At 41.1% G+C, this 17,287-nt stretch overlaps 1 protein-coding gene, 1 long non-coding RNA gene and 1 pseudogene across 2 annotated transcripts; 1 reads left to right on the top strand and 2 right to left on the bottom strand.

Moving 5' to 3' along the window:
* LOC8059176 (B3 domain-containing protein LFL1) lies at nucleotides 1,012-5,367 on the bottom strand. The gene is made up of 7 exons (XM_021457189.1): nucleotides 4,778-5,367; nucleotides 3,233-3,274; nucleotides 3,039-3,125; nucleotides 2,737-2,837; nucleotides 2,177-2,223; nucleotides 1,794-1,870; nucleotides 1,012-1,691 (listed from the first exon to the last, which is right to left on the bottom strand). The coding sequence occupies exons 1-7, from the start codon at nucleotides 5,225-5,227 to the stop codon at nucleotides 1,317-1,319; spliced, it is 1,179 nt and encodes a 392-aa protein (XP_021312864.1). The 5' UTR covers nucleotides 5,228-5,367; the 3' UTR covers nucleotides 1,012-1,316.
* On the top strand, nucleotides 3,817-4,747 carry LOC110433952 (annotated as a pseudogene).
* On the bottom strand, nucleotides 10,947-13,959 carry LOC110433953. Its single transcript, XR_002451411.1, has 5 exons — nucleotides 12,690-13,959; nucleotides 12,345-12,465; nucleotides 11,815-11,950; nucleotides 11,587-11,681; nucleotides 10,947-11,460 (listed from the first exon to the last, which is right to left on the bottom strand). It is a non-coding gene; the product is annotated as an uncharacterized LOC110433953 (long non-coding RNA).

Here is a 17,287-nt window from a genome sequence, read left to right as displayed (position 1 = left end):
TGTATCTTCATAATTGCCTATATCGTGAGGTTTAAAGTTGTATAGGCGGATGTAAGTATAGAGTTAGACTCTGATTCACATACACAATTCCTCAGTGAGAGAGAGAGACACACACTCTCACTCTTATATATATATATATATATATATATATATATATATATATATATATATATATATATATATATATATATATATATATATATATATATATATATATATATATATATATATATATATATATATATATATATATATATATATATATATATATATATATATATATATATATATATATATAGCCTTACAAATGTTTTATTTGTAAGTGCGAGGCCGGAGGGGCGGCTGGGTCAGCCGCCCTTACAGAGGGTTCCTAGCCGCCCCTAGAAATGAATTCTGTAGTAGTGGCTAACCAGCCGGTATAACATTTCATGCAATTGGGGAAAGTAGCACACGCACCAGATGATATTCATGGAGTGCTAAGAGCAGTTCCGCCAACAGGCCGCTTAACAGCTGTGCGGTGCATGCATGCAGTTAGTTGGTGCATCTATGCTTTAGTAAACCGCTGTGCACAAAGGCTTGTAAACCGAACAATCGATATCTATCTGCACGTTCATTCAACTTTCAAAGAAAATGTAAGCTGGCCTGTTAGAGAAGTGTTGTAGCAAGCCAATAAACAAGCTCCAGCTGGAGTGTGACGTACGCATGCAACCGAGAGAAGTTGCTGAAACAGAAAAAAAAAAAGGGTTCGCCTATATAAAATCTGAATCTAAATAAGGGAAACCGGATCAATCCATTAAGCTTTCGAACAAACCTGACCTGGCGTATCACATCGGAGAAGTGTTTCAAGCCAATGAACTAACACCAGTCCCGTAACCGTCGTCGTCGTGGAGATGAGTTGCTGAAACTGAAACGCAACAAGGGTCAAGTGGGCTCAAGTGTTGGCATCTGTCGCGCCCATTGGCCACTTCAGATGAGCCTCCCCAACCACTCTCATACCATACATCCATACCAAGAAGGCAATGCACAGGATGTTCTTTCGTTTATGTACTACCATTGTACCTGCACATTCACGAGGTGCGAGAAACACCAGAGCCTCGTCGCAGCGTTGCATCTGATGTAAAATGTTCAGTTCAGTTTTGCAGAGTTACCCTTTTACACATAAACAACACGGTTACCCAATCATATACTAGTAAACATACAAAATGAGGACGCCAATTATTTGGATGTACAGCAATGGCGTCAAGGAGGGGATCTCTGAGTTCCATGCAGGGGGGAATGGATGGTTTGACCCAGCAGATTGCTTTTCTGCCTGGATCTCACATCAGAGGCCCGGATTTTGGGTAGGGGAACGAACAGCTCCCGATCTTCTCGTCATGGAAATGTGTGGCCAGGTTGACCGAGGGGTTATTGGAGCTCAGGGGATTTGCCATGTCCATGGAGTCACCGAACGGGTCGAAGAAGTCGGAGTACCTGACGTTCGCTACTGGTATTTCTGGCAGGGAGTTCAGTATGCCGTCGAATATCTCATCAGCTTGTGGCACGATCGCGAGCATATCAGCTTCTGCCGCAACGGGGCCTGCATAGTCATGGAACGCTTGTGGAGCTGGCAGTGCGGCAGAGATGTGTATATGCTCATGGACTTGGGGCACAGTGGCAGTCTGTTCATCTCCTGCCTTCTTTGCTCCTATGACCTTCATCAAATACACAGCACATTGTAATAAGCACCTACAGGCAGCATGAAAAAAAAAATGTGCAACTTTGTTAAATGCTAATGAGGAAAACTGAGTGAGTACAAAGCGGTTGTTCTCGTCGTCTTTGTATATCACAATGAAGTCTCCTTGCTGAAGGTCATGAGCTTTTACATAATCTCCTGAAATGTTTAAAAAGTTGCAGAAAACATAAGAGAACTGGCCTAAAATACTGCTCTCTGTCCATTAATGTAAGATGTATTTTGGTGAAGGTTTTGGCATTTCAGTTCTTTTAGGATACAATATGTTGGCAATAATGCTGCAAAATTAGCATCATATCAAAAGCATTTTGAAGCATGAATCTAACAAATACAACTTTTGTACACTAAACATGAATATAATTTTATTAACTGTTGATAACAAAAGATATTGTTTCAGTTTGGCAATTTCAAATCAAAACACGCCTTACGAAAGTGAAAATTACTCACCAGTATTTTCAAGCACATACATCCTGCTTTTGTTGTTGAACCAATATCTGCATTAGACATTATGGAATCTGTCACTCTAATGGATAAACAAGGCCTTACTAAAAAATAATGCAGAATATTGAATTTCTTATTCACATGAAGAACCACATTAAAATAAAACTTCATTACTCATAAATGGTAAAAGGGATCCATATCGATAGAATTTAGTTCTAACGATTTCTCCTCTAAGTGAAAAACTGACCTAATCTGATCAAATTAACTGTTTCTTGTTACTGAGGGCACACTATCAGAGAAGAAGGCCACAATCTTGTCTACAGTTTGCATCTTCATGATATCTTACTCAATTTTGATATTATTTAACTCAAGATAAGATAACATTAACAATAAAGCATGAAAATGATTAATGTGTGTTGCTTTTTTTAATTAATCTAATATCCACAGAATTGTTCTTTAATCTTCTTGGCAGCATAACATTGTATTCTCCCTAAGTTTAGCAAATATAATGATTCGGTGTACTCAATCTAACAAGCATTAAAGCCAAATAATTCACAAGCTCGCACCTATACTTGAAGGTCCAAAGTTGTGCATTTAGCAAGTCATGCATACATAAACTCTTTCCATCCTTTGCCATCAGAATAGGGAGGTAAGACTCCGCCTCCTTCTGCAGAATCCATCCCACATTATTTTTTGAAGAGAATCTGGCAGGATAACTGCCGGTCTTTGTGTTAATAAAGGAGAAATACAAAAGGACAAACACACAACACAACACCACCAACCATCCAATCCATTCAACCTTAACAGGCATCAAATGTTTTGGAGAGGAACTTTTGAAAATAAAATTTTAATTGCATTGGTAACTGACCTTTGGGAGAACAATTCTCCCAAGCTGGCTTACATCGCTATTTCGGAGCTCCTTCTGAAGAAGAACTCTCAATCCTGTAGCATAATGCTACACAAACATTGCAGAATCTCTTAACCCAGAAGAACGGACTATATTCTGATAACTCTTTGTTTTCTAAAAAGTAATAATTACTCTAGTTTTCTGCATAACCTTACATCCGGATCAAGAGCAGCTGTATTCAAGTCCAGTTCATTTATCTGCATCAGAAGATAAATGCATTCAGAGACCAGGCATATGGCACATGTATAATTTTATGAACTACTCTGAAAGAAGGCCAAAAAACCAACAGCTTTCACATTGGAAGGAAGCCTATTTGCAATACTCTATCTGTATTTGCAACCTTTTTCACTATTTTGCCTTCTAGCATATATAATAAGATTAATAACTTGTCCACATGATTATAAAGCAGACAATCATTCTACTGATTTCTACTGTTCATGCCAAAATACACTGATACTTGTGTCACTCATCAGCAGTAATAGAAATGGTACTGCCAAAAACATAATTTCTACTAATTTGCACAGAGCTCCCACATCTTCTGATCCTTTTCAAAAACACAGCAGAAAACTCCCATCTTCTATGAAAGAGACCTCACACTATGAATTTTTTTTATATGTAATAACATGGAGAAGTAGCGTGTTCTATCAGTAGACCTACTGTCTTTTGCTTAAATGGAAGGTTCCATGACCACTGAGGGCCAAGAACACCAAGCTCAATGAGCCCTCCTCAGTACCAGATGGTGGCCAGGCCAAATGCAGCCCATCATAATACTGGTCCATGACATATATATCAGTTAACTTGTATGATACAGGTAGTATGGTACAAAAAGTACGGTCACTTTTGGAGTTCCTGGCAAGTTAGTGTAAGTGTTGTTGTCACTAATTCACGCTGGTACAGCCAATTCCAACCAATTATGGGCTGCAGCACACTCGTGAGAACTGAGAACACACATATGCACACTTACAACTCAAACAATAATGTTACACTCTGTTTTTTTTAAAAAAAAAAATGTTACACTCATCCTGCCAACAACAGCCGCCATTGGGAAGACCAAAACAATCACACATTACACACTAGCTCCCAAATTATGCTCCTGAAATTACTCAGTTATCGCCCTGAAATGGCAATACAAGGCCTACATGGTGACAACTTGTAACATTGTGCCACCTGTGATGCACACGATCGATGACGAACTGCAAATTCAAAGTCCAATTGACCCGAAAACCTGGGTGATTGCACATTTACCAAACCACACTAGGGTGAGGTATCATCACTACTATAAAATCAACAAATAAGCAACCAAAATTATGCCCCTCCGCAGCCCACTTCAATTCCTCAACCTACCGTTATGCCAGTATCTACAACTTACGTGTCCAATTGATCACGCCTATACCATGGTAATCAAACACACACCAATGACCAATACACTAGATCGCCCAAATTGATCGTGGAATCCAGACTAAACCTGCAAGCAACTGCTAGTAAACAACGATCCACTGATCAATCAGCGATCGTACGGACCAGAGTCCCAAACCCCGCACGAAAATTTGAAAAATCCGGCAACAAGGGACGAGGGGGATCGCCAGTCGCCTCCCCCCCCTGGGCCTCCAGCCCACCGCACCTACGCAACCACGACGGCCCACCATCGCGCATATAAACCGCAACAGCAGCAGGAGGGCCGTGAATTCCGAGGCACTCACAGGTCGAGGCGCCGACGACGGCCTCCGGGCGGCGGTCCGGGCCCCGCGGCGGACGGACCTACGCTTCCGGGTGACCCGCTGCGGCAAGACGTCGCCGCCGGAGGAAGAGGAGGTGGAGGCCGGCGAGGTGCGGCGCTTGTTGATGCCGGCCATGCCGGTGAGCGAGGAGGTAGCGGCAGCGGCAGTGGCGGCGGCGGCGGCGACGACGACGGCGTCTAGGGTTGGGGCGGGCGAGGCTTTTATAGCCGGATGGGGCGGGCGGGCGGAGACGCGGAGGCGGGGCGCGCGCGGTGACAAGTGGCGAGCGGGCTCTGAAATGGGGTGCAGGTGGGGGAGGAGGCAACGCCAACGCCCCCCCGTCGGGGCGAGGCCGAGGCCGGGGGCGCGCAGGCGCGGCCAACCGGGCGGGCGCAAGGTGGCAAGCGCCGGGTGGGAGGCGCGGGCTGGCATGCATATGCATGCGTTTCAGCCTCCGCGCGGCATCGGGATTCCCTGTGGGCGCCGAGACAAATAGCCCGCCTGTTTTGAACGAAACGAACTCAAACCCGGCCGGACGGGATGCTGCTTGCTCAGCTCAGCTGGTTTCCCGGGGTCGCCCGCCGCCCAGTGCTGCTGGCTGCTGCTGCGCTTGGGCTCGCTCGGGACTTGGTGGCGCTTGGATTGGACGGATGGCTGGGTTCACCACTGCGCGCTCTCTGGTGATTCACTGGTAAGGCTGCGGTGAAGCTTAAAAGTGGGGGTTTCGCCAAAAATAGCAGGTCTCCTCCCTCTCCTGCTAAACTTGGGACTTCGACTTCCGGCTCTTGAAAGGACAAACTGAAACTCCGCGGCCGGTGCTTTTGGAGATGTACTACAAGTATACACAAGGAAGTATTACAGCATCCACTCTGTCTTCAACACTGGCAAGATTGCGAGCATTGGATCGGTTCAGAAAACCCTGCACTTTACAGCAGTACACAAACGCTGTGCAGATTCATGGATTCGACATTCTAAGGCAAACAGATGCAGTCAAATAGCTAAAATTTTTAGAGAAATGAATACTTTTTGGAAGAATAGACCCAATGTTGCCAGTGTCATACTGCTGAAATACGAGCGACTTGTCCGTTTCGGCGTTTGCTCTACACCGGAGTCATATACACCGCTCGGGCTATTTATAGCACAGTCTCAAAAGTCGAGCCGTCCACTGTTTCATCGGCGCAACATACGTCCGCTTCCTTTGTTGCCACGTACCGAACGTATTTTGTGTGGACTTGAGTCTGAAACGAACGATGAAACAACCTCCACAATGTATGAGTTTTATTTTGAAGTTTTCTAGGCTGGGCAAAACATTTAATTACTGTAAAATGATTGGATCACATGCAAGATGGTGAAACAATTTAGTCCTCAGTGGGGATTTCATCCCGTTTCACCGCGTGGGAAACAACGCCCGCGGAGTTTCACCTCCTTCCTTCTCTCTCCTCTTTGTTTCATGCAAAAAGTACAGTTTTGCTAACATGGTACTCTAATAAATGTACATGACATCATGGTAAAACCCCATTGAGACTGGCCTGAGTACTACACTGAAACAGGACAGGAGACTATACGGAAGCGAGATCAAATGTGCTCTGACTTGACGTATTTTGAACTATTTCATTTTTTATAATAATCACCTAGAAACTGTTTTACAGGGATATAATTTATATAAATATCTTTGTAGGAATGAGTGCACATACATGGAATGAGTGCACATACATATTGTGAGCATCTATGTTTATAATGTGTAATCCGCAAAAAGAAAAAAAAAGTCTAGATGTTTGACTTATTGTATTTTTTATGTTTGACTGAATGCATAATTCGTGGAGGACAGAATAAATTTCGATTCTTTAGTTCGTGGAGGATAGAATAAATTTCGTTTTTTTCTGAAAAAAAAGATAAGAAAATAATAGTGAATAGAAAGACAGGCAGTCGAATGGGGCTTGGCCCATCCAGCACTAGACTGCATGCGCAAAAACGTATAACTGGGCCAGCACAGATGCAAATGGCCTTCTCATCAGCCCAAAGTAGTAGTCGAGTCGTCTAGATTTATATCAATTGTACGGCCTGTTTTGAACACAAGAATTTTTATAGGAATCATGAAAAAATTTCATAACAATCAGTTTAATTTCACAGAAAACATATAGAAATAGAAATACTTCCATCGAAGATCATTTCACACCCATCCCCCCTTCCTCAGGGAATTAATCCGTGCAGGGGTTCCACATACCTATGTAAACTTCTCACAAAATCAACAGTAGACCAACAACTAACAGATTATTAATAAAGATCATCAACTCATCATCAAAAGATAATACCAAAATTATCAACAGATCTTCATGTCTAGTACACTAAGAAAAATAGAATAGTACAAAGATGTCACTTATAAAAATTAACACACCAACACCAAAAAATTTATGTAGTCACAAGAGTGAGAGTGTTTCACAGTACGAATATACTCTCTCCATACTTCAAAATAGCTGATGTTTAGACAGTAATTATGATAACCAAAAAGTGATTAATTAAGAGGTAATTTTTCAACTTTGCTTTTATTAAATAGCCCTTCGGGTATCGTAGAATCAAGAAACTTTCCTAGATTGATTGTTTGTCCTGAGTGGTCTAAGGCAAGCAGGCAGAGTTGAAGTCCCTCTAGCTGCACATTTTGCATGGCATGAGGGCGCGTTAGTTGCTGCGTATTTTTCTTGCTGCTTTGTTGCCGTGTATTTTTCTTGCTGCTCGCGTTTCTGCCAGCCAGCTCGCTTTTTTTCCGTTGTGCCCGGCGTCGTGCGCTCTCAGTCATCTGTGGCCAGCCCGCTTTTTTGGGTGATAGGAGAAGAAGGACGCGCGCGTGCGGAGGGCAATCAATGTGGGCGTGGGCCTAGGATGGCATGCGCGGCTTCAATGCGGTGGCAGCTTAAGAGACGGAATCACTCTAGGGGCAGCATCGGAAGAGACGGAGTACTTCGGTTCACAACGTCAAGCTTTGGAAAATTTAAGTTGTTGCCCAAAACGTCAGCTATTTGAGATATGAAGGGAGTATATACGTGGATGGGAACAAATGAGACGGAGAACTGATCGCAGTTTGATTCGGTTAAATCAAATACCCGCTAGAATGGAACAATGACGGGATGAGTAACAATTCCGGCCTCTGGTACCTTTCGATGTATATACCACTTCCATGGTTATGTCTGGTTTTTTTAGACTACGGTGTTTAGCGTGGTGTTCAATGCAAGTAAAGTGTGGCTAGCGTGGTGATGGCGTGATGCAAGTAAAGTGTGGTCACCAGGGCCATGGAAGCGATGGTTCTTGGTAATCTGCTAATCGTTGTGACTGAGCAGTTGATGGGCGTCTCAAGTGCCGAAATTAAAGGTTATTCTATTTTACTGGTACGTGACCTGCAAGATGTGAAGATGAATCGCGTTCTTTGTATGAGCGATGAATACTCCGTTATGCCAAAGCAGGGGGTAGGTGTCACAAAGACGTTACTAACATCCCTTCTCTTATATGAGAGTATAAATTTCGGCTAACAAAAAAAAAAGCCTACACAACGTATAACAAAGAAACAACAAGAATAAAACTATAATTAAGTAAGCTCCACCTCAGATGTTATTATTAAAACACCAAGGGGCACTATGACACATAAAATAAGTTTATTAAGGAATGCTAAAATATTTATTATTATCTCTTAATGTGCATGAAACAATGAAGATGTGTCGATAATCGCATCCCTTCAAACAAAGCATTTGATCAAGCACATGAAAAGATAGAGAGTTGAGATTTAAAATAAATCTCAGCAAGCAAACTGTTTGAACATATCATTCAAATTATAATTTAATTAGACGTCGATTTAATTAGAAGATTGTACATCACCAGAAAATAATAATTAATAGTCAATTTATTTATCCAATAATATTACCATAAAGAAGTAAAAAAATGTTGTGCAAGATATCCAATAAAATTTCCATAAAAAAATAAAGGGCATGATATACAATAAATAGACCACCTTCATACATGAATAAAGTAATACTTCTCATAATAAAAATAAGGGCTTTGCTATGATACACCTCTTAACTTATATAGGAGGTAATATTTCTGGTAAATCATAGCCCTTGATTTTTTAAAGACAAAATACTTTATAAGTAAATAAAATGTGAAAAAGTGAAAAATCATAGGCAACAATTAAAGAACAAACCCTTCCAGGAAGTCGCGTACAATTAAGAATGGAATGTCATGCATGTAGACTGTGAGGTGAAGCTACCATGCAAGGTCATTCTTAGTGGGGTTCATGATCCAGTTTTCAACACATATATTCTAGAAAACAGAGTAAAAGAGTTTTATCCTCATAAAACTCTTTCTATTCTCATAGAACTTTTATCATCTTTTTTCATTAATACGGTGCCACATCAACGTATTTTATGTCTATAAAACTCTAATAAAACTTTATTAAAACTGGTCTAAACAATGCGTAGAGCTGAAGCCTGCAGAATGGACCAGCTCCCGCCCAGGGGTTCCATCTGGATAGTAGAACGGGTCACACGATTGAAGTGACATGGATATGCGCTCGTTGCTCCACAATTTCAGATAACTTTTTCTTTAAAACCAAGTTGGATTTTATTCATGTATACTTCTCCATACTTATAAAAAAAGTCGTTTAGAACATTAAGACGATCTTTAAAGTCTAATTTTGATTTATTATTTTTATAAAATTATTTATTAAAAGTGGTATATGTGTATTTTTATATAAAAAAAAATTAAGACAAATCTATTTATATGGTTTTTATATTTTTAACCTCAACAACTTAAAAGTTATCCGTCCCAATGTTTGATTTAAACCTTGTGCAAAACGTTTTTTTTTGTTAAGATATTGAGGGAGTAAACAGTACTCCTACGTGATATTCCTTTCACAATTTCAATTTCAGATAATAGTAGTAGAAAGTTCTCTCCCGCATGGGCGCAGGGCGCAGCCGGTGGTCGGCGTGTCGCGGAGCCTCGGCTGCCTGCTGTGTGGTGAGCCAATTGGACAGTGGAGGCCGGCGGGCCTGTCTGTGTGCCTGCTGCCTGGTGGCCCGAGATAAGCCAGGGAGCGCTGGCATCGCATCGCGGGCTGACCTCCTTTCGGTGCCCGCGTGCGGGCGTTTGATCCGATTCAGATCTGCTTGCCATCGAGCACTCTGCATCGCATACCTTGTTTAGTTATAATATTTTTTACAAAATAGATACTGTAGTATTTTTATTTGTATTTATAAATATTGTCTAATTATAAATTAAGTAGTTTTAAAAGATTTATCTCATAAAATATAAATAATAAACTGTACAATTAATTAATTTTTATTTTTATTTAATATTTTATGTATGTATCATAAGATTTAATATAATAAAAAAATCTTAAAAAATTTTATAAAATTTTTGGAAAGTAAACAAGGCGGGCTGCATGTCTCAGTTCAACACAACAAGTAACCGGCACCTTTTACGACACGGCATGCCGGAGCAACGGCTAAAGGCGAACGCGGCGCGCTCGATGCCTCGATCCATCGGTAAATCTTTTAGGCCCGGTTTGGTTTCGGTAGTTAAACTTTAACTTTCATCACATCAAATATTTATTTATACACATATATAGAGTACTAAATATGAATTATTTACGACTAAAAATACAGTTAGAAAATAATTTACGAGACAAATCTTTTAAATCTAATTAGCTTATGATTGGATAAAAATTGTCAAATAAAATAAAGATGTTACAGTACTGTTAAACTTTAACACCTTCAATCAAGCACCCCTTATTCTTCTCTGACGCGTGAAATCCAAGGATCACCACGAAAGAGGGAGGATAAAATTAAGGTCTTGTTTAGTTCCGAAAAGATTTTGAATTTAATTACTATAATATTTTGTTTTATTTGGCAATTAATGTCTAATCATAAACTAATTAGACTAAAAAGATTTGTCTCACGATTTACAGATAAATTGTGTAATTAGTTTTTATTTTTATCTACATTTTATGTTTCATACATGTGTTCAAAGGTTCAATATGATAGAGGAAAAAATTAGCGAAGGAACTAAACTAGTATAGTGTTCGTGCTAACGCTACGTTGACATCTAGGGTGATACACATTAAATAATAGTTTATCAAACAATCTATCATTATGAATTTAAAAAATTATGGTACATCTTAATCAATCTATTATACTTGATCAATAGTATTACTACAGTGATCCATAAATTGTTTCGAGATAAGAACAAAATTTTAGTCATGGATTGTGCCATGCCCCATATAACCTTACACTTTCTCTGTGGCCTCCAATCTCCATGATACACACGTCCCACTTGGTCCAGCAGGCACCGGGAAAAGGGCACAATGCAACACAAACATGAATGAGTTAATAAACTTATTTTACTCTATGTGTTTATGAGGTACTATAGTGTAAATCCCTTCTTGCTCTGCTTCTGCTAGCCCCTCTCTCCTCTCATCTTTCTGGCTCCCACCATAAGGAGGGAAAATGAATGAATCTTATGTGGATGTCTGAGTTACAAGTGCCGGTGCCCCTTGCTCAGGTGTGTTGCATCCTTGTAATATTAATCTTCATGTCATTTCCTGCTCCAATGTACTCTATGGAAATAGAAGCCTTGCAACTACTTTCGTCAACCAATTCAAGTTAGTCTTCATCTAATTTGATCTGTACTTGCAAAGCCATGACAAATGAACAAATAGTTAAATCTTGGAGTGAAGCCATAGAATTGACAGTGCAAAGCTGAATGTAAAATCCGAGCACAACATCATATCCAACTAAGATTTGGGATACCTTTTCCTGCAAGCAGGCCACATAGCAACAACATCCCCAAAGCTAAGCATCAATTCGAATATATGCCCAATCCTCCATGTCACTGGAAGTAACATCTAAGCACGTGAAAGATTAATCTTGTATCAGACTATCAGTAGGCAACAACTACAGAGTAGTAACTATATATGAGCATATCACATAAATCAAAAGACAATTTAAATGAAAGAGTCATTATTAAAAGGAGACAACCTTAAGATGGCATGCCTGAAACCCAGTAGAGAGGCAAGCAGCCCCAAAAACATATTGTAGTAGTCGCTGATGAATCCTAAACTCATCTTAATCTGCTTCACTTCAATGGCGGTGTGCCACAATTGGATTACAAGCACTGATTCAATGAAAAGTAAAATAATTTGGAGATGACATATTCAATGAAAAGTAAAATAAGCCTTTTTCTCGACATGCAGTTTTCCTAGGCTCAATGCAGTATGTAGGGTGTGATCAGCAAAAAGAAGAGTGCTACAGAACAATAAATTATTAACAAATATAAGCATTTGACAGTAGCTGTATACTGCAGATTTTCACATTTGATCTTATCTAAAAGTAAAAGTTCTTACTTAAGAACCTTAATCCTGAAAATTCCATAATCTTTCCCAGCAAGTATATTGTAAGATTGTGACAAATTCTAATACATAATGTAGTGAGCGCTGCTTATCCCAAATTAAATTAGATTAACCGATGTTGAAGCATGTGCCATACTTTTTAGAAAAAATAAAGCTTACCAAATGATAGATGTAGATATATATGTCTTGATTTTCACTTGTAATTCCTAAGTCTACCCGCAGTCAAAATAGATGTAGATATACCTGTCTTGATTTTCACTTGTAATTCCTAAGTCTCTACCTGCAGTCAAAATTAATTATTAGACCACAACCAAAAAAGGATTGGAGCAAAGAGCAGGGATACCTGTCTTGCATTCAGTGCATGTCAGGCTATTCAGAAGTAAATCTAAGGAAAACAATGCAATGTCTTGATAATCTTCAGTTATTTCTAGCATTCATAGCCAATAGCAACAAATACAGGAACAGGTTTAGACTTCTGAAACAATTGCTTGGTTTATCATGTACCTTTTAGAATGAACTTGAAGTCGAGGACAAGAGGCAGAGCATGCACTACGCAGGAAGCAGGAGTGCTGGCTGCCGGTGCCACTTGGGTTCAGAAATGGATTCAGAAATTAAAACAAAAAATCTAAATATCCTTTTGTTTTCATTATCTCTCCCCTCAATCCAGGCGTTGCTGGCCTTGTTGCCGCTGCTGATGAAGAGGAGACCGTGGATCGCGTGCTGGGCGCCGGACTTGGTGTGGTCGAGTTGCGCACGGCGGCTGGGATGCACGTAGATGGCAATTCTGGTGCAGGGGTTGCGCGGATCCGCGACCAATCCCACCAATGTGTCCGCCTCGCCTTCCTCCGCCGCCGGCCGGGTCGCCATGACCGTGCCTGCGCCGCCGCGGCTACCACCCCGCCGGGGTCTGTCGTCGACCTGCGCAGCCACCGAAGCTCCGTTGGGGTGCCAAAATGTACATGGGAAGGCAACATCTGAGCTATCCTGTTCAAGAACAAACACGAATCAAGGAACAGGAAGCAAGAACAATAATAGCAGATCAGTTTCGGGAGCACTCGGCGGGGAATCCCTGCGGGAACCTCCACCCATCGTCGCAGTAGTTGTAGTGCATGTAGTTCTTCTTGGCCCACGCGACGGTGCCCCACTCGGCGGCGTCGAGCTGGCGGTTCATCCACCGGTCCGTCCCAGCGAGGCACGACAGCGGGGTGCCGACGTCGCCGCCGGTGGGGACACAGGCGTCGGCGGTGTACCCTCGGTAGGAGACGACGAACGGCGATTTGGACCAGTCCACCTTCACCTTCCCCTGCTGGGATGCACGTAGATGGCAATTCCGGGATGCACGTAGATGGCAATTCCGGTGCAGGGGTTGCTCGGATCCACGACCAATCCCACCAATGTGTCCGCCTCGCCTTCCTCCGCCGCCGGCCGGGTCGCCGTGACCGTGCCTGCGCCGCCGCCGCTTCCGCCCCGCCGGGGTCTGTCGTCGACCTGCGCAGCCACCGAAGCTCCGCTGGAGCCAAGTCCTCGGCCGCAACCCTAGTTCCTCCGTCGATCCTGTGCCACCTCACCGCCGGGAACGGCGGGCGCGCCTCCTCCCGTGCATGCTGCTACGCTATTTTTTTTTATTTTTTTCCGTGTTAGCAGGGATCGAACCCTGCCCGTCACGTTTGGGGAGGCGGAGGCCGCACGTCGAGGGACGCGGGCAACCGCGTTGAAGCCTGGGAGCGAGGTCGCGTTGAAACCTGGAAGCCATCGTGACCATCAGATTGAGTCGACGCCTGTGAGCAATTATTTTATAGCCTTTGATTTTAACACAGACAATTTATTGTGTATATTTTACTGGGTGCACAATGGTTGAAGGCTCTCGGTGGGGAAGTTTTACTTAGGAGACCTAGTATAATTCTAATTGATCCATTATAGTATAGATAAGACCTAAATAATCAAGTTGGGAGCAAAGGACTTATCCATCCAAGCGAGGGGCACGTCTCTTCTCAACGCGGATAGGCAGGAATATTGGAGTACTCCTATACGTATCTGTGATTTGGTGGCCGGCCTCTCTTTGCCGTTGCCGATGAGCACGCACGCATGCTCGTACTGCATGACGCAACGCAACGCGGCCCCTCTGCCTCAGGATCCGATGTACATGTACTCCACGGGAGGAAAAGCATTAAGAAAAGCTAGCGGACGAATGATGTACGTGGGGGCATCAAGTTGTGATTCTGATATGTGTTTCTGGATAGATAGCCTTGAGAATTCACCTTTTCTCAGCGAGGAAAGTTTCCCCTGTACGTTCGTTTCCAATTCTTGTAACCAACTTGTGCTAACCTTTCCGACATGTTTAGTTTTGACCCAAAACTTTTCATCTCATTACATCAAATATTTGGACATATGCATAAAACATTAAATATAGATTAAAAAATAATTGACATATGTACTCTCGTTTCCATCAAAAATAATTGAGCAACTTCAATAGCTTTGCTATTCTTGTTATGGAGGCCTTTTAGAACTTTTATAGTAGAAAAATAGGCTCCAACAGATGTGCTATTTGGTTTTGTAAAATAGAAAGTTTGTTATCCCTTGATTTTCGCTGGTCATATATAGCCAACCACTGACACTAGCTATTTGATAGCAAAGCTGTTGTAAACCTCTTCTTTTTAAGAAGTTATCTATTTTACAAAATGGCTAAACATTAGAATTTAGCTATTCATTTTAGCCAAGCTCTTGGAGATGCTCAAGCAGGCATATATAGAGAGGGAGAAGAACATGAGCTAAGCGGGCATCCGAAGTCCCGGTGAACGGTTGGATTTTAGTTGGACTTGAACTAATTTTATTTAATTAACATCAAAGAAATCATAAAACTCATGTTAAATGCTAGGTACAGTAAAGATTTAATAACCGATAGGATTTTGACTAATGTTAACTTAACTTAAATATGTGACTATATGCACAAGTTGAGAGGTTGAGACGAAAGACATGTCACATACACACACATGTACTCGAGCCGAGAGGAGAAGTTAGGTTTGTCGCTTAGGCTAATTGATGGCGTGTCTGATAAACCTTGTCAAATCCTTCATGGCAGTCGTTACTAATAATACGTTGGGTTGCTGATGGCGTCCAGGTTCGTCCCTCTCCTCGTCCATTGGTATTCTTATCTCAATGATATAAGAAGGGCCAAAACTATCTTTTCTCTATTGTCACTACTTTCTGGTTCGCATTCCATAGCTCTTGCACGTACAAGTAACATGAGAGCGCAGGCTAAGAACATGCACCATAGAGAACATGCGCGGGTGATGGATGATCAGGTTTTTAGGGGGAGTGCATCTTTGAATGACTATTGTTGTATAATTATTTTCTCATGTTATGGTATTTGACATAAGGCGGATGGAACAATTATATAACTTTCATTGTACAACTACCTCTCTATTTTATCGAGCATGAACAACTTCACTTGTTTAAAAAGTCATAGTTGAAAATACCCACTGACAAATTCGACAGGTAAACTCAAGCAAAAAGGCTTTTACATCAGCTAACCACTATATCAACTAGTGGAAAGCGCCGCCGATACAGTGAGTACGATCCCACCTCAAACTCAAAGTATAGCACTGTTAAATTTTTAGTTACTTTGTTTTTATTGATCATCAGTATGTCTAGCATATATTATCTAACAGATGCTAGGAACCAAGTGGTTCGGGCCACTGTTGAAGATAGGATTTGGATGCCCCTTCGGAGGTGGCTTTTGTGTGTCCCATGATTAGATCTAAAGAATTTTCTTCTTTTGGAAGAAAAAGCACATAAGATCGCTATTTTAATTATTGTTCGGTATTATGTTAAACTTCAAGTTGCCCTTCCACGCGCGCACACACACACACTCTTTTCTGTACCATTATTCCCCCCTTTTTCTCGCCTAGGGGCCATTTCTTAGAAATGATTGCACTTTACCCCAACATTTGCTTGAGCTTATCAGTCAAATCTGTCAGCCATTCAACAATGTTTTTCTCTCACAACAAATCAATTAACAGTACTTTCTGTCATGGCTTATCAGCCAAATAAATAAAGTTTAGGAAAGGCTTTTCGAGCTACCAAAGAGTTTGCTTCAAGTGAGAACCCATTATTAACTTCGCCCACTAGCTGTTGATCTCACTGTATCTTAATACATTATACTATTTACATCATAAATTATAAGTATTTTTAAGTTGTCTTAAGTTAAATAATCATGTATATCTAAATTTATAAAGATAGTAATATTATGATCATTTTTATCTTTTTGATACGGCAGATGGTAACATTTTTATTGACAAACTTATGGTATTTGACTTAGAACAAACTGTAATATAATATTTGTAGGAGGTTATATAGTCAAACTTTTATACCGGAGCATATACGAACATTTTTTTTAAAGGAAGATATCTATGGCGTGTGGGAGAACGGTGTAGATAAACAATGGTCAATATGTAGAGAAAAAAAAACTGCTTTCGATCGAGTAGCTCCTCTGGCACATGCGCACAGCACGATCGTGGAGCCAAGAGGCTAGAGGCATCAAGCTCTTCCACACAAGTTGTGAGCCCAGACAAGTCACAGTTGCTCTTCCACACATCACTTTCCTCTCTCTGTCATTATTGTTTCTTTCTTTTCCCACAAGTTCCTCAGAAATGATTGAACGCGACGGTTGAACCCAACAACTATGGCCTTGTTTAGTTCACCCCGAAATCCAAAAAGTTTTCAAGATTCCCTGTCACATCGAATCTTGCGGCACATACATGAAGCATTAAATATAGATGAAAACAAAAACTAATCACACAGTTTAACTGTAAATCACGAGATGAATCTTTTGACCCTAGTTAGTATATGATTGGATAATATTACCACAAACAAACGAAAGTGCTACAGTTCCGAAAACTTTTCAGTTTTCGGAACTAAACGAGGCCTATGGCCTTGTTCCACGAAAACCAAAAACTTGTCAAGATTCACCGTCACATCAAATCTTGGAGCACTTGCATGAAGCATTAGATATAGACGAAAATAAAAACTAATTATACAGTTTGCATGTAAATCACGAGATGAATCTTTTGAGTCTAGTTAGTCTATTATTAGATAATATTTGT

Source organism: Sorghum bicolor, chromosome 3, assembly GCF_000003195.3.
Source record: "Sorghum bicolor cultivar BTx623 chromosome 3, Sorghum_bicolor_NCBIv3, whole genome shotgun sequence".
Taxonomy (NCBI): Eukaryota; Viridiplantae; Streptophyta; class Magnoliopsida; order Poales; family Poaceae; genus Sorghum; species Sorghum bicolor.
The sequence above is the reverse complement of the archived record's forward strand: the minus strand, read 5'-3'. Positions and strand labels throughout refer to the sequence as shown.

Excerpts from the sequence above, each read along its gene's own strand:
- LOC8059176 (XM_021457189.1), bottom strand. The coding sequence starts at position 5,227 with ATGCCAGCCCGCGCCTCCCACCCGGCGCTTGCCACCTTGCGCCCGCCC. Across the intron at positions 2,838-3,038 it reads GGAGAATTGTTCTCCCAAAG|AAGGAGGCGGAGTCTTACCT; the intron begins GTCAGTTACCAA and ends TGGATTCTGCAG. Across the intron at positions 1,692-1,793 it reads ACGACGAGAACAACCGCTTT|GTCATAGGAGCAAAGAAGGC; the intron begins GTACTCACTCAG and ends TATTTGATGAAG.